This window comes from Eupeodes corollae, chromosome 2, assembly GCF_945859685.1.
Source record: "Eupeodes corollae chromosome 2, idEupCoro1.1, whole genome shotgun sequence".
Taxonomy (NCBI): domain Eukaryota; kingdom Metazoa; phylum Arthropoda; class Insecta; order Diptera; family Syrphidae; genus Eupeodes; species Eupeodes corollae.
The window spans coordinates 107,855,241-107,881,907 of NC_079148.1; the positions used below are offsets into that span (position 1 = coordinate 107,855,241).

Here is a 26,667-nt window from a genome sequence, read left to right on the forward strand (position 1 = left end):
CTATAGACTCTATAATACGAAGGCGTAAGTGGCAATGGATTGGACATACGCTTTGAAAAGGTAACGACTGCTCTTAAGTACGAGTAGTTCCCAACGGACTTAACAGGTCTGAGGGCCTAAGTAAGTAAGTATTTGCAAAACTACCACTGAGCTGCAAGAGCTACTCACCAAAATATTCGCAATATTAGACGCTACACTAGAATATTTTCGACCTTTTTTCTCCAAATCCGTCAACAATTGTACCGAAAAAAGTGTTGAACTTCGGAAAATATGATTTTAAAAATTTTGGCGGCCAAGTTCGAAAATCTTTTACCAAATACCTATGGTCTATAGCTTTTGTGATTTGAAAAATAGAGAAAGAATAAATAAATTGGACTTATTTCTCCCAAGAATTATTTGTCTAAGGTCAATGCCAACATACACACTACTATGCCTTTTATTTAATATTTGGGACACAATTCATAACTTTTGCTTCTTACACTTCATCCCCATAAGTAATATTTTTAAATAAAGAAGGTATACGACTTCGAGGTCCTTATTTTTATTCATGCGATATAAAAATAAACAAACACTTAAAAGTAAACACGCATTTTAACTTAAAATTCGGAGAAAAAATTGCTGGAACGGAAATCATAATTTGTTTGATAGGTTATGAGGCTTTAACTATACCTTCGTCCATTAATCCATCAAAATTACCTATAATAAATTTGAGCCTAAAGTGAACGATGTGATGTAGGTATAGTATTGCTATGTGAATTGTATATTGTATTTTCCTTTCAAGCTCATAGCTAAATGTTTGCTCCTTGACCCTTGACAAAAAAGCTAGTAAAAAGAGTAAAATATTTGTAGGTATAACGAAAAAAAAGCTAGGTAGGAAGGTATACCTAACCTGATGCCAACGTAAGTTTTATGAAGGTAGGTAGGTATATGTTCCTATTTGCAGAAGCCCATCCAATTTATTTTTCCGGTATAAATTCACAAAGGCTATAGTTGGTAGAGTATAGAAGGTAGCTATAGCTACAGAGGACCTACAAACTAGCGTGTCGTTTGTATTATTCTATTTATTTCTCTTTTTTTATTTCTTCGGAAGTCATCGTCATACAGTCGAGTCGTTCTACCCGTCATCCGCCTGTGGACATTTCAAAGAGGACCATTTCCTCTATTCCCTCTGCATCATGCCGCTTGCTTGTGCCAACACACACAGAAGTAAAAAATAAAAAATCTTGCGACGTGCTAATGTCAAATTTAAACACTTGATTCTGGCAATGCAATTCAACAACGAACGATGATGATGATGGCTTCATCTCGAGCTCGACCAGGAAGCTACACAAAAGTGTATGCGAGCTAAAAATAAAAAAGTTCCTACCTTCAAAAAAAAAACCATAGCTGGGAAAACGGCAGAAAAAATAATTTAATTAAAACCCCCATCCTTGAAAACTGCAGTCAACCGACAAATATTCGCTCCTTAGGGAAATTAATGTTTACGTTCCCTCTTTGGCTCCTTGTCCTCTACCTACTCTGAATCCCCCACTTCCCTTCATCGCCATCACTTCCTATCCCTATATCTACAGCCACTTACCGCAGCCATCAGAGATGTTGTACTTGTACCTGTAAATATTATATCTCGTATATGGCTCTGCCTATATGAGTATGAGGGTATATCCTCTGTGGTGATGTACGTAACCGTAAATAAAATTTTCTTTGCCGTTTCTCATTTTCATGTGTGTATGTGTGTGTTTGTTGTGTGTGTGTAGTATGTGCAAGTCTTCAATTTTAATGCCGCCTTCACTAATTTAACATTTTTTTTTTCAGAAAATTGAATTCCACACCCATACCGGAACCGCACTTTTTCCAGCCACCTTTTCGCTTAACTACGAGTTTGTCGATACCGAGCAGGGCGGTGAGCTGTGGCCTGGGCGACGAGGCGAGGACCCTGTGCCTCAGCTCTGCTCAAGGATATTCCGCAAACGCAAGGGCAACGTACAAGTGCCACGAAACGTCTTCCTATACGGCCGTGGCGGAGCCAAGAACCTAACTTGTTTGTACAGATTTGAGGCTGGTGTGTCGGAGCGTGTTAAACTCGTACTTCACAATGTGTCGTTTGGTGAGGGCACAGCTTGCACCACTGACTCCGACCTACACACTGGAAGGCCAAAATGCAATCAAATTGACCCGGACGGTCGCATCACCGAGCTCAAGCTCTACGATGTGCCATTCCGGGACGTGAAGATACCGCTCGGGTGTTTCTGTGATAACACCAGTGCCCTGTACAATGCGCCGCTAACATTTATATCGAATTCGAGAATTATGGAATTGTCGTTCACAGTGACTCGCCTAAACATTTCGGAAGACTTTGCCGATGTGTACTTCTTTGCGTCGTACGAATTCAAGCGTGTGCCGGAATGCCGCAAACGTTTGAAATTGAAGGGCTCCGGCGGAGAGGACGAAATCAAATATCCACTCAAGTCACAGGATTCTAGCTGTGAGGGCCTGTCATGGTACATCGAGGGACAACAGCTCGAACGAAGCCTATTCGTCCAGACGTGGGGCTCGTATCTGCCAGTCGATCCGACATCGGAGGATGCCATGCGTTGCCATACCAAGAATCGATTGATGATTTACTCCGGCCGGCCGTTAAAAGTTATGCGAGTTATATGTCCAGCACAGAGCGGTCCTCGGCCGACGTCGCTGCACATATTCTCAGAGGACTGGGCCAATGGTCAACCGCTATTCACAAATAAGTAAGTGCCTATATGTGATGTCCTGTGGGGGACTTATATCACAATAAAATTTCATGATACCAAAGATCCTTTGGACCGTTCGGTCCTAACCTTTGCATATACACTATGGATAGGTATTATGTTATGTGTAGGTTTTGCTTTTCGTACTATGCGGCGCTGTGCAGTGCTGCATGCTGCAGTCTTAAAGTTGCTTCAATCCTTCAGGTGCTGTGGTGTGACGTTCGTCGTCGTCGTTGGTGTTGGTGTTGTTGCTGGTGGTGGTGTCCTAATAAATGAGATTCGATTTTGCTTGTCATGTTGGTGGCAATTTGGCAAAATGTGTGTGCTAACTTTATTGGTACTTCTGGACTAGAAGAGGCATATTAACTGCGGGAGCGGAGCTAGAGCTGTGTGCATGTGAGACTGATGTTGTTCTTGCAGCTTGATAAAGGTTGAATGTATACCGTGTTCATTTGTACGTATAGTTGCAGGGCTGCATGTGGCATATTGTTTATTGAGTTAAAATTGGGATAGTCCAATGTTTGCATACTCAATCGGAAATATTTTGTTACCCTTGTGAAAATTAATGGAGTTAAGCTTTAAGGTAGAGAAGAACCTTTTCGAATAATGGAACTGAATGTTTAGTGAGATCGTAGGTATAAGGGACATTCGAATATATTTATATCTATGTAGGTATTTTACACACCAAGAAAGATGGAAGTTCAGGTATTGAAGAGGTATTTGTTTTATTTAAAGGTCTAGAAAGGGGGTTTATTGTTCATTTAAGAACATTTATGGTGACCCCCAATTAAGTGTTTTTCCTTCAAACCGAGTCATGTTTTGATAATTAATTTCTAGCTTTGACTTCTTTTTGTTGGTTTCTGATGTTTGTCTTTTGTATTCTTTAATGTTTTAAAATATTACAGGAAATAACACAAAAAGGATTACGTTTTAACATATAACTACTTCAGAAAAGGTTCATGTATGAAATAAAACTAAACTAATCAACGTCAGGAACAAATCAATCTTTTTGCTTAAAAGTTTATCAGAAAAAGTAATAGGTACAATTTTGTAACCTCTTTGAATTTAATATAAACAATCTATCCAGTATCCATCTATTCTAAATGGAGGGTTAAGGATAAGCCAAAAACAGTTTTATTTTTAAAAATTCAGTAAAATGAAGAAAACTAATTTTCCCATTTATTATGGAAAAGCTTCACAAGAACTTGCTGAGGAATTTGGACTGTAGCTCAGCGTTGTTTTTATAAATTGGCCTTAAGTGCATGGATCGTTTTCGTATTAATGGAATAACATTGATCCTTTACGGGTTCCTCATAAACAAAAGTTCAAAGTAGTCAAATCGGAGCTCTGAGGCTTTCAACAATTAACTACGGTAAGATGTTTGATAACACTATTTGAACATTTAGTGTTCAACAAATCGATTTTGATTAGTGCTGTGTGACATGGCACATCATCTTGAATCGAAGTCGTTTAAACCCATGTGTTCATTTTTGGGACTATGTAACGCCCACTGTTGACCAAAATTGTCACCAGCTTCTTTTTCAAAGGAATATGTTCCAAAAATTAGTTGTACCTTCTTGAAAGTAACCTACGTCAATTTCGTTTGTCGAGACGCTGCGAAAATTTATAAAAAATTAGATTTTTCGACGGAAATTGTTGTCCAATTGATGCTGCTTTAAGTCCCGAAGTTTAAAGCGATACCGAAGCGAATGATTCAATAGCTCAGCCAATTGGACTTTTTAAGCGATTAATCGGAAATCTTTTGTCGGGAATTCTTCTAGGTTTAGTGCGGGAAAAATCAATAGCGGATCGAGAGGGGTTGTCGTAGGGTTCATGACCGCTTCCCATGGGACAATATTTTATTTAAATTAAATTTCCTAAGAATTCCCTTCAATTAAAATCTAATCGTATTGATTTCATCTAAATACATCCATGCTTAGTAATTTAACGATATTTACCAAGAACCTGTGTGAACAAGGGCCTCACCCAACAAACTTCTCCAACTGGTTCGGTCCTAGATTTCTTCAGTTTAGCGGTCCAAGTAGCTTGGGGTCATGCTTAGTATGCTTCCCCTTGTGCGCTACACCTGATCCGCGGTCTTCTTATATTGCTCCTGTGGGTGTGGACACGATGACTTTCCGAGCCGGAGCATTGGATTTCATACGATCTACGTGACTTAGCCATCTTAGTCGTTGACTTTTACCCTTTTAGCTAAGTCTAGGTAACTGAACACTAAACAGCCCATACAACTCGTCGTTCCACCTCATCTTCCACTCCCCTTCTATGTATACATGACCGTAGATCACACGAATAACTTTTCTCTCAAAACGACCCAAAATGCTTTCATCCGCTTTTGTCATAGTCCATTCTTCTGCAAAGTACATCAGGACGGGGGTGAAAGGGTCTTATATAGCGACACTTTGGTCCTTCGAGAGGGGACTTTTCTAATCAATTGGTTTATTAGATCAAAGAAACAACGGTTAGCAAGAGTCATTCTTCGTTTGATCTCAGCGCTAATGTTGTTTTCTGCGTTAATAGCGGAGCCTAGGTATACGACGTGATTAACTAGCTTTAGGTTGCGTCTGTCGAAAGTGACGGTGATGATTTGCCCTTATTAACCGTTAAACCCGTTTTTGCTGCCTCTGTCTCAATACTCACAAAAGCCCCATTGACATCACGCTGAGTTCTTCCGATCATGTCAATTTCATCAGCATATGTCGGTAGTTGGACAGACTTTTAAACTCTAGTTTTGAGTAGGGAACTCTACAATATTCTTTCAGGTATAATGTTAAAAAATCGAATGATAGCGCATCACCTTGTCTAAAACCTTTTTTGACATCAAAAGACATGGCTCTATACAACTCATCCGTGTAGACGCTTAAAATTGATGAAAAGATAAAGGGTGTCGATTTGATGTTGTCAGATTTTTTCCAGGACCTACTGTAATGTAAATATTCGATAGACTGTGGAGATTCCTGGTCTGAAACGACATTGATAAAGATGTATCAGGTTCCTTACGATAGGCTTAAGACGTTCACATATTATGGCAGAAAAGATTTTGTAAGCGATGTTAAGTAGACTGATGCCTCTATAGTTGGTGCAATTCAGAGAGTCTCATTTTTAAAGAATCGGGCAAACAATATAATTGAGGTTCCATTCATCGGACATGCTTTCTTCCGACCATATCTTACAGTTAAGTTGGTGCATGCTCCTTTTAAAATTTCTTCCAGCTGCTTTAAAGAGCTCGGCATTCAAGGCATCTGCTCCAGCGGCTTTGTTATTCTTCGGCTTCTTTACTTCGTCTAAGTCGGGATCGTTGGCTTTCGTCATCTATGTTGAATGGATCATTCTGCCTGACAGTGGAATTCGGTTCGTTGTCGCCGTTAAACAGTCTGCAGAAGTGGTCCTTCCATATCCACAGTATTGACTGCGACTTCACAACGATGTTTTAACTTTCGTCTTTGCAGCCTTCGGTTCTAGGTTCATAAGACTTTCGAACTCCATTCCTGCTTTTAAACCTCTCAACATATCTTTGACCGCACGCTTCTCATGCCCTCTCTTTTTCCTTCTGAGAAGTCGGTGTTCCCCTCGCGTTTCCTGCTCATAAAGCTCATGAGTAGCTCTAGTCCTTTTATGCAGCACCGCTTTGCGTGCATGTTGTTTGGCTGCATTTGCCTGCCGACATTCCTCATCAAATCATCACTGGTTTTCCATACATTGTGTTGGCGGCAGAGGACTTCGAGAGAGGTTACTTGTAACTTGGAGGGAGAAAGAATTTGGCGATCACTTGCAATTGCAGCCGTTCGACGTTTTATATTCTATCGGCATCTCTCTGTTTTGCCTTGTATCTGGAAACCCGAAGTGATACCTTGGCTGCAACGAGGTATTAATCCGAGTGGATGTTAGCTCCTCGAAAAGTTTGCACATCCATGATGCCGGAAGCGTGTATAGCGTCGTCTGGAGAATTCTTAAGTTTCTTTGTGTATGTTGAGGTGTGAAAAACGAGTACTGGCTACCATGATGTTTCGACCCGCAGCTCGAAAAACAGATCTTTGAAGTTGTCATCCTTCTCTTCTGTGGTGCGTGTGCGCATATCAGGCTAATGTTGCCGAATTTATCCTTGATGCGCATGGTCATGAAGCGCTCGTGGATGTACCTATACCGCAAGACTTGTTTCATCAGTCTAGCTCCAATGACAAAGCCGCATCCAAATAAGTGCTGTTGGTTTTCTCGAAAGCAGTCATCATAGTAAATATCGCAGTTTTTCATCCTCTTATTGCCCGGCCCATTAAATCGTATTTCCTGGATGGCAGTGTTGTCTGCTTTATAAAAGTCTAGGGGATCCGCTAATTCTTCGGCCGCACGTGGTCTGTTAAGGGACCTTCCACGTGCATATCCGAAGTTCGTTGTACTTAATTCGTTTGCGTGGGTTGTCAACAGTAAACCTGTCCGTATCCGAGGCTTGTTGGTGCTTCGCAACTGGGTTTTCTTTATCTGGTCAGGAAGTCACCCAAACGCACGACCTTTAAGGACCAGGTCCTTGATTTAAGTACCGCTCCTTGCAGGCCTGGGCTCCGAATAAGTCGTAGAAGCCTTATAAGGTGTGCACTAAGTAGTTCAACCTTGCTGGAACTGTAGACACCACCGTTGAATCCATCTTGGGAATTTCTCCATAATATATGTACATAAGTCCGGTCCTGTTTGAAAGCTAACCCTCAACAACATCATTATTACTCTCTTAGCTCCCTTGTCAGACATTTTACTTTTTTAACCATGTTACTGAAGTAAGTAGAATAGAAACTCAAAATAAAAACAAACACCTAAAAGAAGACGAGAGGTATACTCAGTAACTTAAACCACTCATCGTTGAAGTACCCAAGTACATAGATACAAAATTTAAATTAAAAAATCATGAACATTGGACTTTTTGAATAAAAAACCTACACATTTTTGTCGTAGGTAAAGAAGTTCGGGAGTAGAGTATAGGTATGCAAACAATCAAAAATTCACCAAACAAACCACCTAATGTTTCGTGACTTTCTTTTTTTTCCTGTGGGTTGATGATGTTGTGTAATTTTCTATCCTCAAGGCACAGACTAATTTAAATTAAGTAAAAAATAACATTTTGCTGTAAAAAAAAAAATAGAAAAGAAAAAACACTTCAGGCTACATCGACAAATAAATTATACTTTTGACAGGTAACATGATTCTACTTTTTTTAATTAAAGTCATCTGTTTCATTTAGTCAACTTCGAAGGACTTATTTTGCGTCTAGTCTTTTTAGCCGTATAAATATTTCGATGTGAAGACAAAATTATATAAAAATTGAATATTAATTCATAGTTCACATATCTCCTATTGGCCTTGATCTAAAGTGGGTCACGCTGCCTGCAACATCCCTACTCTCACCAAAATAGCTTGTTAATATTTATAGCACTTCACTGAATCACATAAAATCCTTTTGTTATTTTATTTTTTATGACTCTCTTATACATATACATAAATGTCCTATGGAACAACCAGGTAGACAGACACACTTTAGTATAGAAAATACTCGTATACCTAAAGCTCTAGGCCTTGACGGTATTTTTTTGTTTCTTCTTCAAGGATGTGTCATATCTTTTCTTGTTGTAAGGATACCCTGGGGGTGGAGTTTATTACTATTCTTGTCACATCACAACAGTGAAGGGAATATAAGATGATTAGACCTGAGATTTGACAAGGACATCAAAAATTACTCATCTGATGCATCGTTCACGCGCGCTGTGGTGTAATTTGTGTCACCATTTTGCTGAGAGTCAAACTGACTCACGCATCGCACAATGTTGTAATTTTAAACAACAAAAATCTAAGAAAATTCGAAGGAATGTCAAGTTAATGTTTACTTTTTATGCAACATAGTGGAAAATTTAAAACAAAAAACATATCAAAAGATTGAAGCACTAAAATGCACTTTCAGCATCATAGTTATTGTAAAACTTTTAAAATGTATTGTACGAGTATACTATAAAGAGAATATTTTTATTGTTCATATAACCGTTAAGAAAATTTCTTATGATTTTTCTTTTCTCATCTTTAACTTTTTTTTCTGTTTTTTCTTTCTTTTTACAACAGACCTGTTAGTCTTGTACTTGAACCTATACTTAAAGAACCCGGCGACATAGCATTCACATGGCTGGAAATACATCGCACAAGGATAGCACTTTTACAGCAACTGGACCTACAAGGAAATACATCTACATCCGGAAATGATACACTCGGTGAATTTGGACTCTATCCAAGGGAATCGGATTGTGAATACAAATGTCCTGAAATTGATGCATGCATTGCTGCAAACTTGTGGTGTGATGGTAAGTGTATTGTTGTTACTATGATGTACCATACCTATAATTTTTATTATTATTATTATTATTATGTATCGATGTTTCTCTTTCTATACTAAATTCTTTTGGATCAAAGTGTAATTTTTCATTCAGTTCACTCCATTACATTCTATCAAAAGCATTAGATACTCGTAGAACCGAAATTCAATAATATACATAAATGTACAGTAAAAAGGACGAAATTTGTATTTCAGACAAAAATTGATTCATATTGCGAGTTTTAGTGATGTTATAGGGGAATGAAAATTTAACAGCTTTTGTGAGGTTTTAAAATGAAGAACCAATTTTTTGAACTTTTAAAATATAATTGTGGACAATAAATTTACAAGACTCAAAAATAAAATAAGTTGACTATGAAGAATGGTTTAACGGGGCAAAGCCTTAACACTTTTTTTTAACAAAAACGGGACTGGGTGGATGTATCTTATAAGGGTCTTAACTAAATAAAAAAAAAGAGGCTGGGATGCGACCCACACTGATAACTTCCCATCCCGTCTGTCGATTTGTCTTGCTTAAAAGTTTGTCTATATGTACTAGTATCCATTTTACCAAATTTGCGTACTATTTTTTTTAGATTTTATATTTCATGAAAAAATGGACTGTTGGATTTTTACATAAAAATCACTGAATATCGAAAACAATATTTTCTGTAAAATAAAATAAGTTTGAAGCCAATATTTTTAATTTTTGAAATGCTATTTGAGTCGAAAGTAAATTTTTACCAAGTTTTAGTATTGTTTTTTTTTAGAGTTTTATTTTTTGTAAGAAACCGTCAATTCGATTTTCTTCAAAATTCTATCGAATGTTGAAAACAATATTTTCTATAAGATAAAATTAGTTTGAAGTCAATATTTTATAGTTTTGAAAAGATATTTGAATCGAAAATCAATTTTTACCAACTTTTGTTAAATTTTTTTTTAGGTAATTAATTTTTTGTACAAAAACTATCAATTGGATTTTTTTCAAAATTTTACTAAATGTTAACAACAATATTTTTTGACAGATAAAAGTAGTTAAAAGCCAATATCTACAATTTTTGAAAAGATATTTGAGTCGAAAATCAATTTTTACCAACTTTTATAAATTTTTTTTAAGGTTTTTATTTTTTGTAAAAAACTGTCAATTCGATTTTTCTCAACATCTTTCAAAATGCTTAAAATAACATTTCTTATAAGATAAAATAAGTTTGAAGTCTAACTTTCAAGTTTTTGAAAATATATTTGAGTCGATATTCAATTTTTACCAACTTTTGTTAAATTTTGTTCGATTTTTAATTTTTTATAAAAAAACTGTTAATTCGATTTTGTTCAAAATTTTACTGAATGTTGACAACAATATATTTTGAAAGATAAAAGTAAATTAAAGCCAATATCTCAAAGTTTTGAAAAGATATTTTAGTCGAAAATCAATTTTCACTAACTTTTATTAATTTTTTTTTAATTTTTATTTTTTTGTAAAAAAACTGTCAATTCGTTTTTTCTCAAAATTTTACTGAATGTGGAAAACAATATTTCTTATAAGATAAAATAAGTTTGAAGCTTAAATTTCAAGTTTTTGAAAAGATATTTGAATCGATATTTATTTTTTACGAATTTTGAGTCATGTTTTTTTTAGATTTTTATTTTTTATAAAAAAAACTGTCAATTCGATTTTTCTCAAAATTTTATCAGATTCCAAAAACATTATTCTCCGTTGCTCAAAATTGTTTTGGAGATGAAATCATATGTTAGTCGTTAAATTTAGGAGGTGACAAATTTTTTTTTTCCAGTTTTTTTGATTTATAAAAAATACCGTTAGAGAGATTTTTTTCAAAAAATATATTTCTTTAAGATCACGTTACAGTTTATTATATAAAATTTAATTCAAGTCTCTAGCGTTTTTGTTTCGTAAGATATTTAGGGTTAACCAAAATTTTCACCTTTTTTTTAAACTGCTATGGTAAAAAAACCACCCACGCAATTTTCTTGAGAGCCCTTTCTGCATCTTTCTGCCTTATTACCTGTATAACAAAATTTATTTGAAGTCGATATCTCTTCTGGTTCTTGAGCTATGGACGACGAAAAAAACGTCGCGAACGTACGGACGTACGGACGTACGAACGTACGTACACACGCACGAACAGACATCTTTCTAAAAATCTTTTATTTCGACTCTAGGGACCTTGAAACGTCGAGAAATTTCAAAATTTTCAATTTGACAAATCGGACCCATTACAATAACTTCCTATGGGAAGTTAAAAAGAGGCTGGGATGCGACCCACACTGATAACTTCTCATCCCTATATATAAATATACGGTGATTTTTTAAGAGCTTGAGAACTTTAAAAAAAAAAACGCATAAAATTTGCAAAATCTCATCGATTATTTATTTGAAACGTTAGATTGATCCATGACATTTACTTTTTGAAGATAATTTCATTTAAATGTTGACCGCGGCTGCGTCTTAGGTGGTCCATTCGGAAAGTCCAATTTTGGGTAACTTTTTCGAGCATTTCGGCGGGAATAGCCCGAATTTCTTCGGAAATGTTGTCTTCCAAAGCTGGAATAGTTGCTGGCTTATTTGTGTAGACTTTAGACTTGACGAAGCCCCACAAAAAATAGTCTAAAGGCGTCAAATCGCATGATCTTGGTGACCAACTTACCGGTTTATTCCTTGAGATGAATTGTTCTCCGAAGTTTTCCCTCAAAATGGCCATAGAATCGCGAGCTTTGTGGCATGTAGCGCCATCTTGTTGAAACCACATGTCAACCAAGTTCAGTTCTTCCATTTTTGGCAACGAAAAGTTTGTTAGCATTGAACGATAGCGATCGCCATTCACCGTAACGTTGCGTCCAACAGCATCTTTGAAAAAATAGGGTCCAATGATTCCACCAGCGTACAAACCACACCAAACAGTGCATTTTTCGGGATGCATGGGCAGTTCTTGAACGGCTTCTGGTTGCTCTTTACTCCAAATGCGGCAATTTTGTTTAATTACGTAGCCATTCAACCAGAAATGAGCCTCATCGCTGAACAAAATTTGTCGAAACAAAAATTTCGAACCGAACACTGATTTTGGTAATAAAATTCAATAATATGCAAGCGTTGCTCGTTAGTAAGTCTATTCACGATGAAATGTCAAAGCATACTGAGCATCTTTCTCTTTGACACCATGTCTGAAATCCCGCGTGATCTGTCAAATACTAATGCAAAAAATCCTAACCTCAAAAAAATCACCATTTATAAGGCTTAAAAATATCAAAATTACCAACAATATTTTGGATATAAAGAAATATTTTGGTTTCAAAATCTCAAACATTTTTGCTAACGAGATTTTTAGTCAAAAACCAATTTTTACTAATTTTAGTAGCATTTCATAACGTTTTTATTTCTTATAAAGGGTGTCCCAAAATTAACGCAAGATTTGAATTAAAAAGAAAACGCCGTTTTTAGTCTTTTGATAGTTATATTTGTATTGACTCGTAAAGTACATAGGATAGGGTTATGTATGGAATAACACATCGGACAAATGGCCTCCACGGCTTTGCATGCACATGCGCACTCTTTTGTTGAAATTTTCCATGACCATTCTGCATAAATGTGGCTGAATTTCGTTGATGCAGCGTTGAATCTCCTCCTTTAATGCACGGGTGGTTGTGGGCTTGTTGACATAGAATTGTGATTTCAAATAACCCCATAAAAAGAAGTCTAATGGTGTTAAATCACACGATCTAGGATCACCGAAACGAGAGAGTACACGAAATATCTCATGCAGTAATTGAATTGTTTCACAGGCTGTATGACATGTAGCACCGTCTTGTTGAAACCACATATTGGACACATCAATATCATCAAATTTTGGAAGAAAGAACTGTGTAATCCTGTCGCGATATCGAGCACCAGTAACAGTCACTACTTGACCAGCATTATTTTCAAAAAAAAATGGCCCAATTATGCCTCCAGCCCAAAATCCACACCATACAGTCACGCGTTGTGGATGCATTTGTTTTTCGACAATCACATGTGGGTTCTCCGAACCCCAAATGCGGCAATTTTGGCGATTGACAAAACCATCAAGATGAAAATGTGCTTCATCGCTTAGGATGATTTTGCTCGAAAAATCAGGGTCCATTTGTTGATGTTCAATAATCCATTCAACGAACTGTCTTCTCTGTCCATGGTCATTAGGCTTCAATTGTTGTGTTAATTGAATTTTGTAAGCATGAAGACACAGATCTTGGGTGAGTATACGCTGTAGAGAGGTTCTTGAAATTTGCAATTCTTGTCCACGACGTCGAATTGAGGTTCCTGGATTGTCAGCAACACTCTCACGCACTGCTTCGACATTCACATTTGAACGGCTTGTTTTTGGACGACCAGTGTGTTTGGCGTCTCCAGCGGATCCAGTCTCCATGAATTTTTCAATTAGTCTCTTCACAGTTGACAAAGTTAAAACACTATTCCGACCATATTTTGTATGAAATTTTCGAACTGCAGCCGCCAAGCTTTCACTATTTTTGAAATATTCTTTAATAATGAAGACACGTTGTTCTATCGAGTAACGCTCCATTTTTAATAACCCTATACTGTTAGCTGTCGAATTGCTTTTTTTTTCAGGGTTGCCAACACTTCACTGCGCAAATTCAAATCTTCCGTTAATTTTAGGACACCCTCAAACAAATACAAATTGGATTTTTTTTTTTGTAATTTTTATTTTTTGTAAGTAAAACTGTCAAAAAACGAATGTTAAAAACAATATTTTTTTAAAAGATGAAATTAGTATAAAGCCAATATCTTTAATTCTTGAAAAGATAGCACACCCGTTATGTGTTCTTTTTAACACGTCTTTAAGTAACTCAAAAAATCAAATCAAATGGGGTGGCGCAACAGTCCGTTGTGAACCAGGGCCTAGTGACTTACAACTCTCAACCATTCCTGTGTGCGAGTACTGTTGTCAGGAATGGAAGGGACCTACAATTTAAGGCCGAATCCGAACGGCTAGTTTGAGAAAGCACTTTTTCATGACAAGAATTACTCTTGAAGGAATTGTCAATTCCTCGCAAGAGGCAGTACCCGCGAAAATTATTTTTTTTTTTTTTTAAATTATGGTGGCACAGGCAGGGATTTAACCCAAGACCTCTTGCATGACAGTCCAACGCACTAACCATCATGCTACGGGTACTACTTAAGTAACTCGCTGTTTCCTTTTATCTGGAAGAGCTCCTTTATAACATCGGTACACAAAAAAGGTCCTAAAAACGAAATAATGAACAACCGACCTATTGCTAAACTATCTGTGATACCTAAACTATGTGAGTCAATAGTATGAAGAGTCCTTTCTTTTCACTGTAGTTCAATTACCTGTGATAACCATCATGGTTTTGTTAAAAAGCGTTCAACTGTTACTAATCTGTTTAACTTTACGTCCTTTTGTTTAGATGTTTTTGAAAAACTAAATTCAGCGAGGCCTTTGACAAATTGTGTCATAAGACATTACTTTTAAAACTATCACAGCAAGGTTTTAACTACTGTTTCATAAACTGGATCTCCCCATATTTGCAAGATAGACGTTTAAGTGTTAAATTTAGTAATGAGTAATCAAGTTCATTTGTTGTGAATTCTGGGGTCCCCCAGGGTAGTCACCTTGGACTCTACATCTGTCTGTCTTCTCTTGCTAGAAGACTTAATATTATTCAGGGAATGGTGCAATAATAATCGTCTTGTTTTAAATGTTGACCTTTGTGCATAATTATCTGTATAACAACATTTATTTGAAGTCCATATCTCTACTGATTCTTGAGCTTTAGACGACGAAAAAAACTTCGTGAACGTACGGACGTACACACGCACGTACAGATTTCTCTCTAAAAATCTTTTATTTGGACTATAGGGACCTTGAAACGTCAGGAAATGTCAAAACTTTCAATTTGACAAATCGGACCGATTACAATGATTCAACGGAGCAAAGCCTTAACTTCTTTTTAACAAAAAAAATGATTGGGTGGATGTTTCTTATAAAGGTTTTTACTAAATTCAAATAACACAAGGAATCTAAGAAACATGTCGATGTCATTAGTTATTGGTGGGATACAACATCGCTTAATTGAATACCGCGACTTCTCTATTTAGCACGCATCTGAAATTTTCAATTTTGATAAAATCTTAAATCATTGTGATTTGAAAGAAAGTCCTTTATTCGTCGATATTCCACGAACCGAATTTGTACGTGATCAAAAAGATGAAAAACTCTTTCGCTTCCTTCTTCTTTTTTTTAAAAGAATGACTCGAAATATGGGTAATTCGTTGTCAATGACACTATATGTTAATTCTAAGGAGAGCTAATCTTTTTCTAAACAGTACGCTTGCGAATACTTAAAGCTTCTTGCTACCAAGGCTTTCTGTTGACGGAATATAATTATTTATTATTAAAATTAACAGCTTAACATTTTATACACCTTTATTTTAATAAATGCACAATTTAAAAAATATTTCGCAAATATTGCCTCCGTAAGAAACTTGATATTCAATGTTCTATTCCATAAATTTCGAAAATGCGTGGCCCATTTGGTTTAACAGTTGGAGAAGTTGTAATATAGACTTTGTTAGTCCTCTGCCTAAATTGTTAACTGTAGCTAGAGTCTTAAAAGATCTCGATATACCAACACATACGTTGGTGTACCTTAAGGACCTATTATGTCTCCGACATTTCTTTTATAGTTTTATTAATGATCTCCTGCCTAAAACTTTGATTTAACTTTCCTGTTTCGTCAAACGATATTAAAAAATCATGTGGAACCTAATATGCAGACAGCTCAATGCTGTCACATTTGCAATGTTACCAAAAAAGGCAAAAGTTTGGGTTTCCTTCACTTCTGACCACTAAACCTATCTACTCAGCTTACGTTGCAATGTTAAAAACCGCTCTATTGACATCACGCTTTGATCTTCCAACTATGTCACAATATCATCGGCGATCACGAGTAATTAGACGGACGTTTGGAGGATTGTGTATCTAATAAAATTCAATTGACAATTCTTTAGAGAACGATGTTAAAGAAGTCACATGACAGTACATCGATTCGTGTAAAACTTTGCTTGAAATCAAAATCATCGGAAAGATTTTTTCGCACATTGGTTTTGAATTCCTGAATATTGCAATAGCTGGGAAAGACAGAGTGTGGCAAGGCATTCCACATTCGCATAGTACGGCTAAAGAACGAATATCTGTACTTTACAGTACGACCGAAGATGGGCTCGAGGGTATATTGATGAGCATTCCTAGAAGCATTCCTAGAAGCGGTTGAACTGTTTAAGGGGAGGAATGCAGCTGGCTATTTCTCTAGAGCATTAACCATTAAAATAACGGTAAAAGAGGGTGAGACAAGAAACATTTCGACGATGTTCAAGTGACGTAAATGATCTTATGATGGTAATATCACCAATCAATCTAAATGCTCTACGTTCAATACTATCCAAGAGGCTTAAGTAAGTTGCAGGAGCACCAGCCCAGATATGGGAGTTATACTCAAGCTTTGGACGTATATAAGTCTTGTAAATAACAGCCAGATCAGAGGGGGAGAAAAACTTCTTGCATCGCCTTAGAAAACCCAAACATCTTGCGGCATTTTTGGCGACATCGCGTATGTGATCATTCCACAAAAGGTGGTTGGTGATACACATACCAAGAATATCGAGATGTTCAGTTTCCTCGATGCAAGTGCCATTTATGGATAATGGCAGTGGGGGTATATTTCGCTTTAACGATACAAGACAGCATTGCGTTTTCGAAGTATTAAATTCCACGCGGTTTCTTATTCCCCATTGTACAATGCTGTTTAGGTCGGAATTTAATGAGCTTATCATATTTTGTCGTTGCAGTTCCACATCCGAAGAAGAGGGGTGTGAATCTGAAAACGAATATGAAAAGCTAAGAGTACTATCGTCAGCGAAACAATGTGTTGGATTGGATGTTGCAGACAGGAGATCATTAATAAAAATGAGAAAGAGTGCTGGAGATAGAACAGAGCCCTTGGGCACACCAGCATTTATTTTGTGGTTTTCAGACTTGAATCCATCCAATACAACTTGTATTGAACGATTCGAAAGGTAATTACTAATCCAATGAAGGAGGGATTCATGCAAACCGAAAGCACTCATTTTCGATAAGAGAGCCTGATGCCAAACCCTATCAAATGCTTTTGAAATATCTAGTGCAATAATCTTACTTTCTCCAAAACTATGTAAAGATTTGTTCCACTGTTCGGTGAGATGAACCATGAGATCACCAGTGGACCTATTGCTATATTGCTACGAAAGCCATACTGTCGGTCATTAAGAATCTTCCGTTCTTTAAGATATTTCTTGAGCTGATAATTAATCAGCGTTTCCATGACCTTGGAAAGAAGGGACGTAAGTGCAATCGGTCGATAATTAGACGGTGAGGAAGATTCGCCTTTTTTGGGCATAGGCTGGACAAATGCGGTTTTCCATCCGCTCGGAACGAGACCTGAGGAGTAGGACAGATGAAAAAGCTTACGCAGTGGTTTTGGCAGCGATGAAGAACACCTCTTCAGAACAATAGCTAGAATACCATCCGGACCAGCAGATTTGTGTATTTTAAGATCTTTTAGGACTCTCGCTATAGTACGAGTGCGAAAAAAGATTTGCCCCATATAATCATTAACTCGCTCAAGTATAGGCGGAGTCATAACACTCACTGGCAAAGTTGAATTGGCGGCGAACTGCCTAGCAAAGAGATTTGCTTTCTCTAAAGAGCTAAGAAATGGAGAGTCATTCACAACGAGCGTAGGAACCGAGGAAGAGCAAGAATTCCTCATATTTTTTACAAATGACCAAAAATTTTTACTGCCTTCGGGACATTGCAGTATTTTTTGCCGTAATTGTTGGTCATGTAAAAATTTGGTCCGTCGAATATGGGCGTTGCAGGTCTTCCTGGCTTGCTTGAACTTATTCCGGTTTTCCTCAGTTGGATTGGCTTTAAAACAACAGAAACATAACTTCTTAACCCTAATAACCTCTTTACAGCTCGCATCGAACCATGCGTTTTCCTTAGGTCTGATGCTTTTAACCCTATTCGGGATAAAAGTTCTCATTCCCAGGAGAATCAAACTTGTGATCTTCGTGGTTCCGTCAACAACAGAAATCCGTTCTTTAGTTTAGCAGGCAAATGTGGAATGCTTCATAACTAAAATAAATCTTTGGAACACTGAAGCGTATACATATTATTTTAAGTCATTGATTTTATAAATATTCTAGAGGCGTTAAATTGCACGGTCTAGTTGGCCAATTGACCGCCTCCAAATGTAAAACAAACTCTTCACCGAGCTCGGCTCTCAACTGGTCCATTGTAAACCGTTCTGTTTGGCATGTGGCACCGTATTGTTGAAACCACATCACATGCAAGATAGTAGCTTTTACTATTTATAATGGGATTGCTATAAGAATCATTTTTAAAGAAATGTGCAACAGTGAATCCTCCAGCTTATAATCCACACAAAAAGGTAATTTTTCCTTGCGTGTGGCTGCGCTTCACTCTAATCCATTCAAGACAAAATGAGAAAAGTCGCTGAACACATTTTTTCGATTAAAAAAAAGTGGATGTTTAGCCTGATTTTCAGGACCCTATTCATCCAATAACTTGGCGTTATGCTAGATCGTTGGACTTCAATTCTTGCATTTACTGATATATTTTGAAAGGCTACACAGAATATTTTTCAAGCAGCTAAGTAACAGAGGATAAAAGGACGAGAGCTGCTCATAAGCTCTATGAGCAGAAGAGGCGAGAGGAACATCGACTTCTCAGAAGGAAAAAGAGAGATCATGAGAAGCGTGCAGTCGAAGATATTGAGAGGTTTTAAAAGCAGGAATGAAGTTCGAAAGTTTTATGAGCAGGTGAAACAAAATTCACAAGTCCATAAAATTAGAACCCAAGGCTGCAAAGACAAAAGTGAAACCGTAGTCAATGCTGAGGATATGGAAGGACCACTTCTGCAAACTGTATAAAGGCGAAGACGAACCGAATTCCACTGTCAGGCAGGACGATCCTTCAACATAGACGACGAAAGTCAACAATCCCGTACTCCCGACTTAGACGAAGTAAAAATTGCTATCACTAAGCTGAAGTCTAAAAAAGCCGCTGGAGCTGATGGCTTGAATGCCGAATTCTTTAAAGCAGCTGGAGATTAGTTGGTAAGGAGCATGCAACAACTTATCTGTAAGATATAGTCGGAAGAAAGCATGCCCGATGAATGGAACCTCAGTATTGTTTGCCCGATCCTTGAAAAAGGAGACCCTCTAAACTGCACCAACTATAGAGGCATCAGTCTACTTAACATCGCTTTTAAAATCAACTCTGCCGTAATACGTGAACGTCTAAAGCCCATCGTCAACAACCTAATAGGTCCTAATCTGTGGTCTTAGACCAGGAAAGTCCACAGTCGATCAAATAGTCACATTTTAGTAGCCATCATTTTATCTATTTCAAGACCGCGTAAGACAGCATCTACAGGAACGAGCTGTATAGAGCCATGTCTAGTTTTGAAATCTCTGCTAAACTTGTCCGTTTGAGCAGAATGAGAATTATTTTGTAAGCCTGACACATTTTAAGGCAAGGTTCGAATTCAATTTAATCCTTTAAAAGTTTTTAATTTAGTCGGCTCTCAAAACTTAGGTCCCGACAAATCAAAACAAGAGAATCAGCTGGTCAAAAATATATCCAAAGCTTATTTTCTAGTAGGAGCTAAGTATCAATTAAGAAACTCAATCCTTGGGTTTGGTTTAATTAAAAGAAAATGCAACCTTTTATAAGTTGAAGTACTCGAAGAGAGGTGATTCTTACAATAAACCCAAACTTCAAGCTACTGCAGCTGTTCATCATTATAATATAGAAAAATAAGTTCTCTTAGTAAATATTTTTCACTTTGCGCCTTGTTTAATTTTTTTTTTTTTTGATTTTTTGTTATTGACTCATACCAAAGTTTAGCCTTTGAAAAGACCAGCAGGCAAAGACGAACAAGTAAATTTGTCTTCTGGATGAAGATGAATTTCATTTCTTTTTATAGCCAAAGAAGACCGATGCTGCACCAACTATCGCGCCATTAGCGGAAGGTTTTCTCTCTTTATTCACTCGTGTGGAGAAAGGGAGGGGGAGAACAAATAAAACAAGTCGTCCTTTTATTTTTATTGCAGAACCCGGTCCTGGGTTGAATTGGGTTTTGGGTTGGGATAGATTTTTGGGGGTACGACAAGAATCTTTGCTTTGGTGGTTATTTTGGGGTGGTGATGTTGCGGTAAAGCGTCACCAAAGACGGGATGCGGTTTATCAGTCGTCGGTCGGTTGGTTGGTTGGTACGTGCAGCAGCTCGCTGTGAACAAGGACTAGACGCCAATCTACCTCGAATATAAGCTTGAAGCGATGATGGGAATATGCTTCTGTATGCCGTTTGTATGGCAAACCACGTCCTTTTTTCCTTTTTTTCAGCTCTCTTATAGAGCTCGTCTCTCTTGTGGTCGCCTTGGCTTGAATTGAAAAGAATGAATAAGGTTTTCTTTTTTTGATGTTTTAAACTTCCATTGCAGATGAGACCTAAAGAGAGGGGATGATGCTGCTCTGCCGCTGATGATGAAGATAAGGCGGGTGTGCATCATTTTGTATATTTCGTCGTCGTCGACGTCGTCGTACAGTTTTCTTTTTTAAATTTTTTTTTAGAAACTTAATCGTTGGGTGAATTACAAATCGACTTGAATGGGGCCCACTAAACTAATTGTAATTAGATTTCTCTTTTGGCAGGAAATTCAACAAAAGGCAAACGACCAGGGAGGATATGGTCGACTTCCTGCATTGGGGGATGTCTATTAGCAATTTTTGTTCTTTTTTTTGTATTTTTTGGTATTTATGCGTTTTTTTAAAGGACTTTTTTATGTTAATTTCTTTATAAATTTACTTCAGGTAATATCGAAATATTCAAATTTAGGGAAAATGAAATATTGTAGAATATTTCGATGTAAGTCGGATAACTTCATTATGTTCATATTTTGTATTTTCTGTAGGGGAAATTATATTTTGAAGACCATTGAAATATTTCGGAAGTTAATTAACAGTAGATAGCCTAGTTTTCGAAAATATTGCAGAAGATTCTATTTTTCGAAATGAAAATGTTGACATTTGTCTATGTTTAGTTTTCTGGACCCTTGAACCCTCGTTTTAAGACAGATGTGTCTGTTATCATGTACTTTATTGAGAACGGGAAAATTTCCTTTCCTGATCATATCTTAGAAACTAGCATTATTATAATGTTCGAATTTCGACAAGATGTGCAAAAATAACTTTTAAAAAGGGACTGGAAATACGAACCACATTGACAATTTCCTATGGGGCCCTATACAACTACAACAATCATTGTTATTGCAATAAGCCAAATTATCATTTTTGTTGTGATATTTGGAAAGTTAAACAAAATTGAGGATGTTTTTTTCTTGTAAAAATGTATCACTTCTTTTTTTGTAGAAATCATACCAAATGTCGAAAAAGTTATTTTAGCCGTAACGGGTCTAAGTCATGCCAGAGGTCATGGGTTCGATTCCTGCCTGTGCCATCTAAAGTTCTTTTCTTGTGTACTGCCGCTTGCGAGAAATTGACAAATCCTCCAAGATTAAGTCTTCTCATGAAAAGTGCTTTCTAAATAAGCTGTTCGAATTGGCTTCAAACTGTAGGTCCTCTTTATCCCTGACACATTATTAACATACATGGATGGTAGAGAATTGTAAGTTACTAGGCCCTTGTTTTCAACAGACTCTTGCGCCACCTAATTAATTTTTATTTTTGTAAATCAGGCTAAACACTTGAAATAAGTTCAGTACTACATTGTACTAAAATATACAACTCCTTTGTTAGTGTCACAAAGCACTGGGCATGTGCTCATTTCCTAATTTTTATAATATTTAAGAATAGTTTCTTGGACCAATGTCATAATAAAAACACCTAATGATAGGCAACAATGAAAGGTCCAAAGGAAAGCAGCACCTAATGATATGCTACTAATTACTGTTCTGAAACAAAATGAATATCTAACTATGAGTATTACCGGCGAGTCTTCTCGAAGTTGCAGTGAATGAGATATTTAACCGCAGTTCAAATTTGTTTAAAACACTTTTCATTGTGGAACTATTTTCACAAAAGAAAATTTCACAATATTATTCACTTGCAATGTTAAGAACGGACAAACAAACAAACATATTGACTTTCCCATTAATTATCTCAGTATAGTTAATATAAAGGTAGCCTAGGATAGAACTCCGAATAATAGCTTCCCATACATGTGTCGATATTTATGAAAGGTTTAGTAAATATTAGGTTGTAAGAACATTTTGCGTAAAATAAAAACATCTTTTTTGTTCTCAAGATACTTTAATCGAACAACTGTTTTATTTCATTTTTTTCACCTGGAGTTTTCCAATAATTTTACGAAATGTTAAAAAATAACGGTGAAACAACCAGGAACTAGCTAGTTTTTAAATATTGAGCAATTTACTAAGGGACTACAACATTTTAAAGCTTTCTTATCACTTTGCTAACTAGTAAATTGAAAATTTCCTTTTATTAAAAAAAAGACATTCAAACGTGTCTTAACAGTGACTGTGAAAATAAGCAAATAGAACTAAATTAAACGGACCAATTAGCTGGTATTCAAAACTCTATACTAAAATATTTACTGCTCTTTACATAATATATGAGCTTAGTAAATATTTAAAGGAGCCATTCTGTGATTTAAACTTTAGCTACATATTATTTAACAGAAGTCGCAACAATTATTGATATTTGTGTTCAATCAAATTCTTCGACCTATAAGCTTATCATAATTTTTTCTTAAGACCTTAGAAAGATTGATTGATATCTATTAAACGGCAAGTATTGATACAAGACTTCTGTCTACGTCTCAACATGCCTATTGTAAAGATAAATCGGTGGAAACGGCGTTACGCACCTAAGTACGCACCATCGAATACTCTCTCCGTCATGGAGAGTTCACTGTGGTGAGTAAAGCTGTAAAGGATGGAGGGGACCTAAAGTTCGAAGACGAATCCAAATCCAAACGGCTAATTTGAGAAAGCACTTTTCATGGAAAGAATTACTCTTGAAGAACTTGTTAATTCCTCCCAAGACCTCTGGCATGACAGCCAACACGCCACGGATACTACGCAATATACAAGAAAGAGTCAACAAAGCAACTGTAGCTCTCTTTACTTGCAAAAAAGCTATTGGTAATAAATGAGGCTTACAATTACAACACCGAATCGCGCAATGGCTATACACATCGGTGATCAGGTCGATTTTAACGTACGGTGTGGCAGTATGCTGTATGGTGAACAGCTTTGGGGAAAGCTTTAAACCGCGACAATATAAATAAAGTCCAACGTTCAGCTAGCCTATAGATAAGCGGATCACTTCGCACGAAACCATCTGAGGCACTGGACACCCTACTCTACCTAAGACCTCTTGATATATTTAGCAAACAAATAGCTGAAAGCCCTGCTATCAAGCTTCGTCAGAGTGGATTAACAAAAACATTGACCACTCCGTTATTCTAAGGTATTTAGAATCAATTCCAAAGCACACAGACTACACAATACCCCACCTGCTATTCGACAGAAAGGTCCAGATTTCGATAGCTTCAAGATCTTTCTGGGAGGATGGGGCATTCCTGCAAGACAAGCCAGGCCACTCTTATACAGATGGATCATAAAGAAAGGAAGGGGTGGTTGAGGTGTGTTCTTTGAACGACTGAAATAAAGTCTCTCATTCCGTCTTCCCAATCATGGTGGCGTGTTGCAGGCGGAACTTTTGGCGATAAAAGAAGTCTTGCCCTGGCATAAAGAAAACATGATTTCAACATCTGATACCCGTATCTTCTTAGATAGTCAGGCCGCTATCAAATCTCTGGACATTGTCTCTACAAACTCTAAAACAGTCAATAACTCTCGGTCATCTGTAATAGAGTAGGCACAACAGTTTAATATTCACGTTTTGCTAAGTGCCGGGCCATAAAGACATTCCAGTTTACTGTAAGGCAGATCAACTCGCCCTGAACCGTACATTAAAACCCATTCTACCTTGTTTCGCAAATGCTGGCATACCAGTCACTACTTGTATTCTATTGCTAATGCAGGACGCTATGAAGTAGATAATCTATCTATCTGTTGGATAGAATTCAAAAAAGGGCTTTAAAAATGATAGGCGATAGAACTATTTAAGACGCTAGAACAGCGTCGCAAAGTCTCATGGCTTTCGTTGTTTTATCGATATTTTTACAAATATCCTTGAGCTCAATTTCAGGCGTACTGTCAAGTATAGAGCTTGTTTCTTAAATCGCACATCGAGAATTTGGAATGCTTTGGCCAACTCTGTTTTTTCCTCCCATTTTGATGTTCAGACTTTAAGACCAACGGCACCAGTATCTTCTCTTAAATCCTTTCCTAGTTTTCCTGATAACTTCCCATCCCTTCTGTCGATTTGTCTTGCTTAAAAGTTTGTGTAGATTTTATTTTTTATGAAAACGGACGGACTGTTGGATTTTTATATAAAAATTACTGAATATCGAAAACAATATTTTCTCTGAAATAAAATAAGTTTGAAGCCAATATTTTTAATTTTTGAAAAGCTATTTGAGTCGAAAGTAAATTTCAGCAAGTTTTAGTATTGTTTTTTTAGAGTTTTATTTTTTTTGTAAAAAAACTGTGAATTCGATTTTTTTCAAAATTTTCTGTGACATAAAATAAGTTTGAAGCCAATATTTCAAAGTTTTGAAAAGATATTTGAGTCGAAAATCAATTTTTAACAACTATTGTACATTTTTTTAAGTTTTAATTTTTTGTAAAAAAAACTGTCAATTCGATTTTTCTCAACATTTTTCAGAATTTTGAAAACTACATTTCTTATAAGATAAAATAAGGTTGAAGCCTATATTTTATTTTTTTGAAAAGATATTTGAACCGATATTCAATTTTTACCAACTTTGAGTAATGTTTTTTTAGATTTTTATTTTTTATAAAAAAAACTGTCAATTTGATTTTTCTCAAAAATTTATCAGATGGCAAAAACATTATTCTTTGCACAAAATTGTTTTGGAGATGAAATCATATTTTAGTCGTCAAATTTTGGAGGTGACACATTTTTTTTTCAGTTTTATTTTTATTTATAAAAAAAACCGTTAGATGGATTTTTTTCAAAAAATATACTTCTTTGATATCACGTTACAATACATTATACACAATTTAATTCAAGTCTCTAGCGTTTTTGGTTCGTAAGAAATTTAGGGTTAACCAAAATTTACACTTTTTTTTCAAACTGCTATGGTAAAAAAACCACCTACTCAATTTTCTTGAGAGCCCTTTCTTCATATTTCTGCCTTATTATCTGTGTAACAAAATTTATTTGAAATCGATATCTCTCTTGGTTCTTGAGCTATGGAGGACGAAAAAAACGTCACGAAAGTACGGACGTACGAACGTACGTACACACGCATGCACAGACATCTTTCTAAAAATCTTTTATTTCGACTCTAGGAACCTTGAAACGTCGAGAAATGTCAAAATTTTCAATTTGACAAATCGGACCCATTACAATAACTTCCTATGGTAAGTTAAAAACACCAGGTGGGAGAACATCGCCGCATGTCAGGTCACAAACAACATCTGTCATACACCAGATTTAAGCCGATCTAGGTGTTTGCTATATCTTAGCAGATCGCATATAAGCTCAATAAATCGGTGTCATAACCAGGCACTGTCTAATAGGAAAATACGCTACGTGGCTAGGCGTATTCTCAAATGACTTTTGCAGATATTGCATGGATGAGGAAAAGGAGCAAACAGTTCTTACAAATTATAGCTTTCAAAATTTTTAGCCATTACATTAATTTTATATTTAATAATAACTTAATTACACACGAATTAAAAATTATTTTGTACTTACTTTCTCTATAGAGGCCTAATGCTAGCCTTAACGCGATACCATGAATTTCAAAAACAAATAATTTTAATGAAACGCATAGATAATTAAATAATTTCCCGAAAAAAAACTTTAACACACTTTTTTAACGCAAATTTATAATCAATGTTCCATTATTTCGTCAAAATCCAAGTGTTTTAATTTTGAAATTCAAATATTTAAATTAAACCGCCAACAAACACCGCCAACCAATACCGAGCCGACCGACCGAGCTACGCAATGAATGAAAAACAAACAATGAATTGAATTCTAATTCACAATTAAAAACAAAGAAAAAAACACTTCACTTCTTCTTTTATTGATATTTTAATGAATAAGTTTAAACTTTACCACTTAATTAACATTTCGAACGATTTTTTGTTAACACACTATACGGATTAATATTTTAATTAATTTAATTAAGTCGAGACGATCGCGAACACAAGAATTTCGCTAACTTTTACTGCCGATTACCAAAGAGCAAGTATAAAGAAGACGAACCAGCTGTGCTGTTGATGGCTGGAATGCAAACTTTAGTATTAGTTTTTCTTTGGCCGAT

At 36.3% G+C, this 26,667-nt stretch overlaps 1 protein-coding gene across 1 annotated transcript in view; it reads left to right on the forward strand.

Moving 5' to 3' along the window:
* LOC129947178 (uncharacterized) overlaps positions 1 to 26,667 on the forward strand; it is a 337,053-nt gene that overhangs the window by 301,578 nt on the left and 8,808 nt on the right. Inside the window, exons 13-14 of the mRNA XM_056057626.1 lie at positions 1,813 to 2,741; positions 8,856 to 9,091. Coding sequence (XP_055913601.1) covers positions 1,813 to 2,741; positions 8,856 to 9,091 — 1,165 coding nt within the window. The remainder of the gene's footprint in view (positions 1 to 1,812; positions 2,742 to 8,855; positions 9,092 to 26,667) is intronic.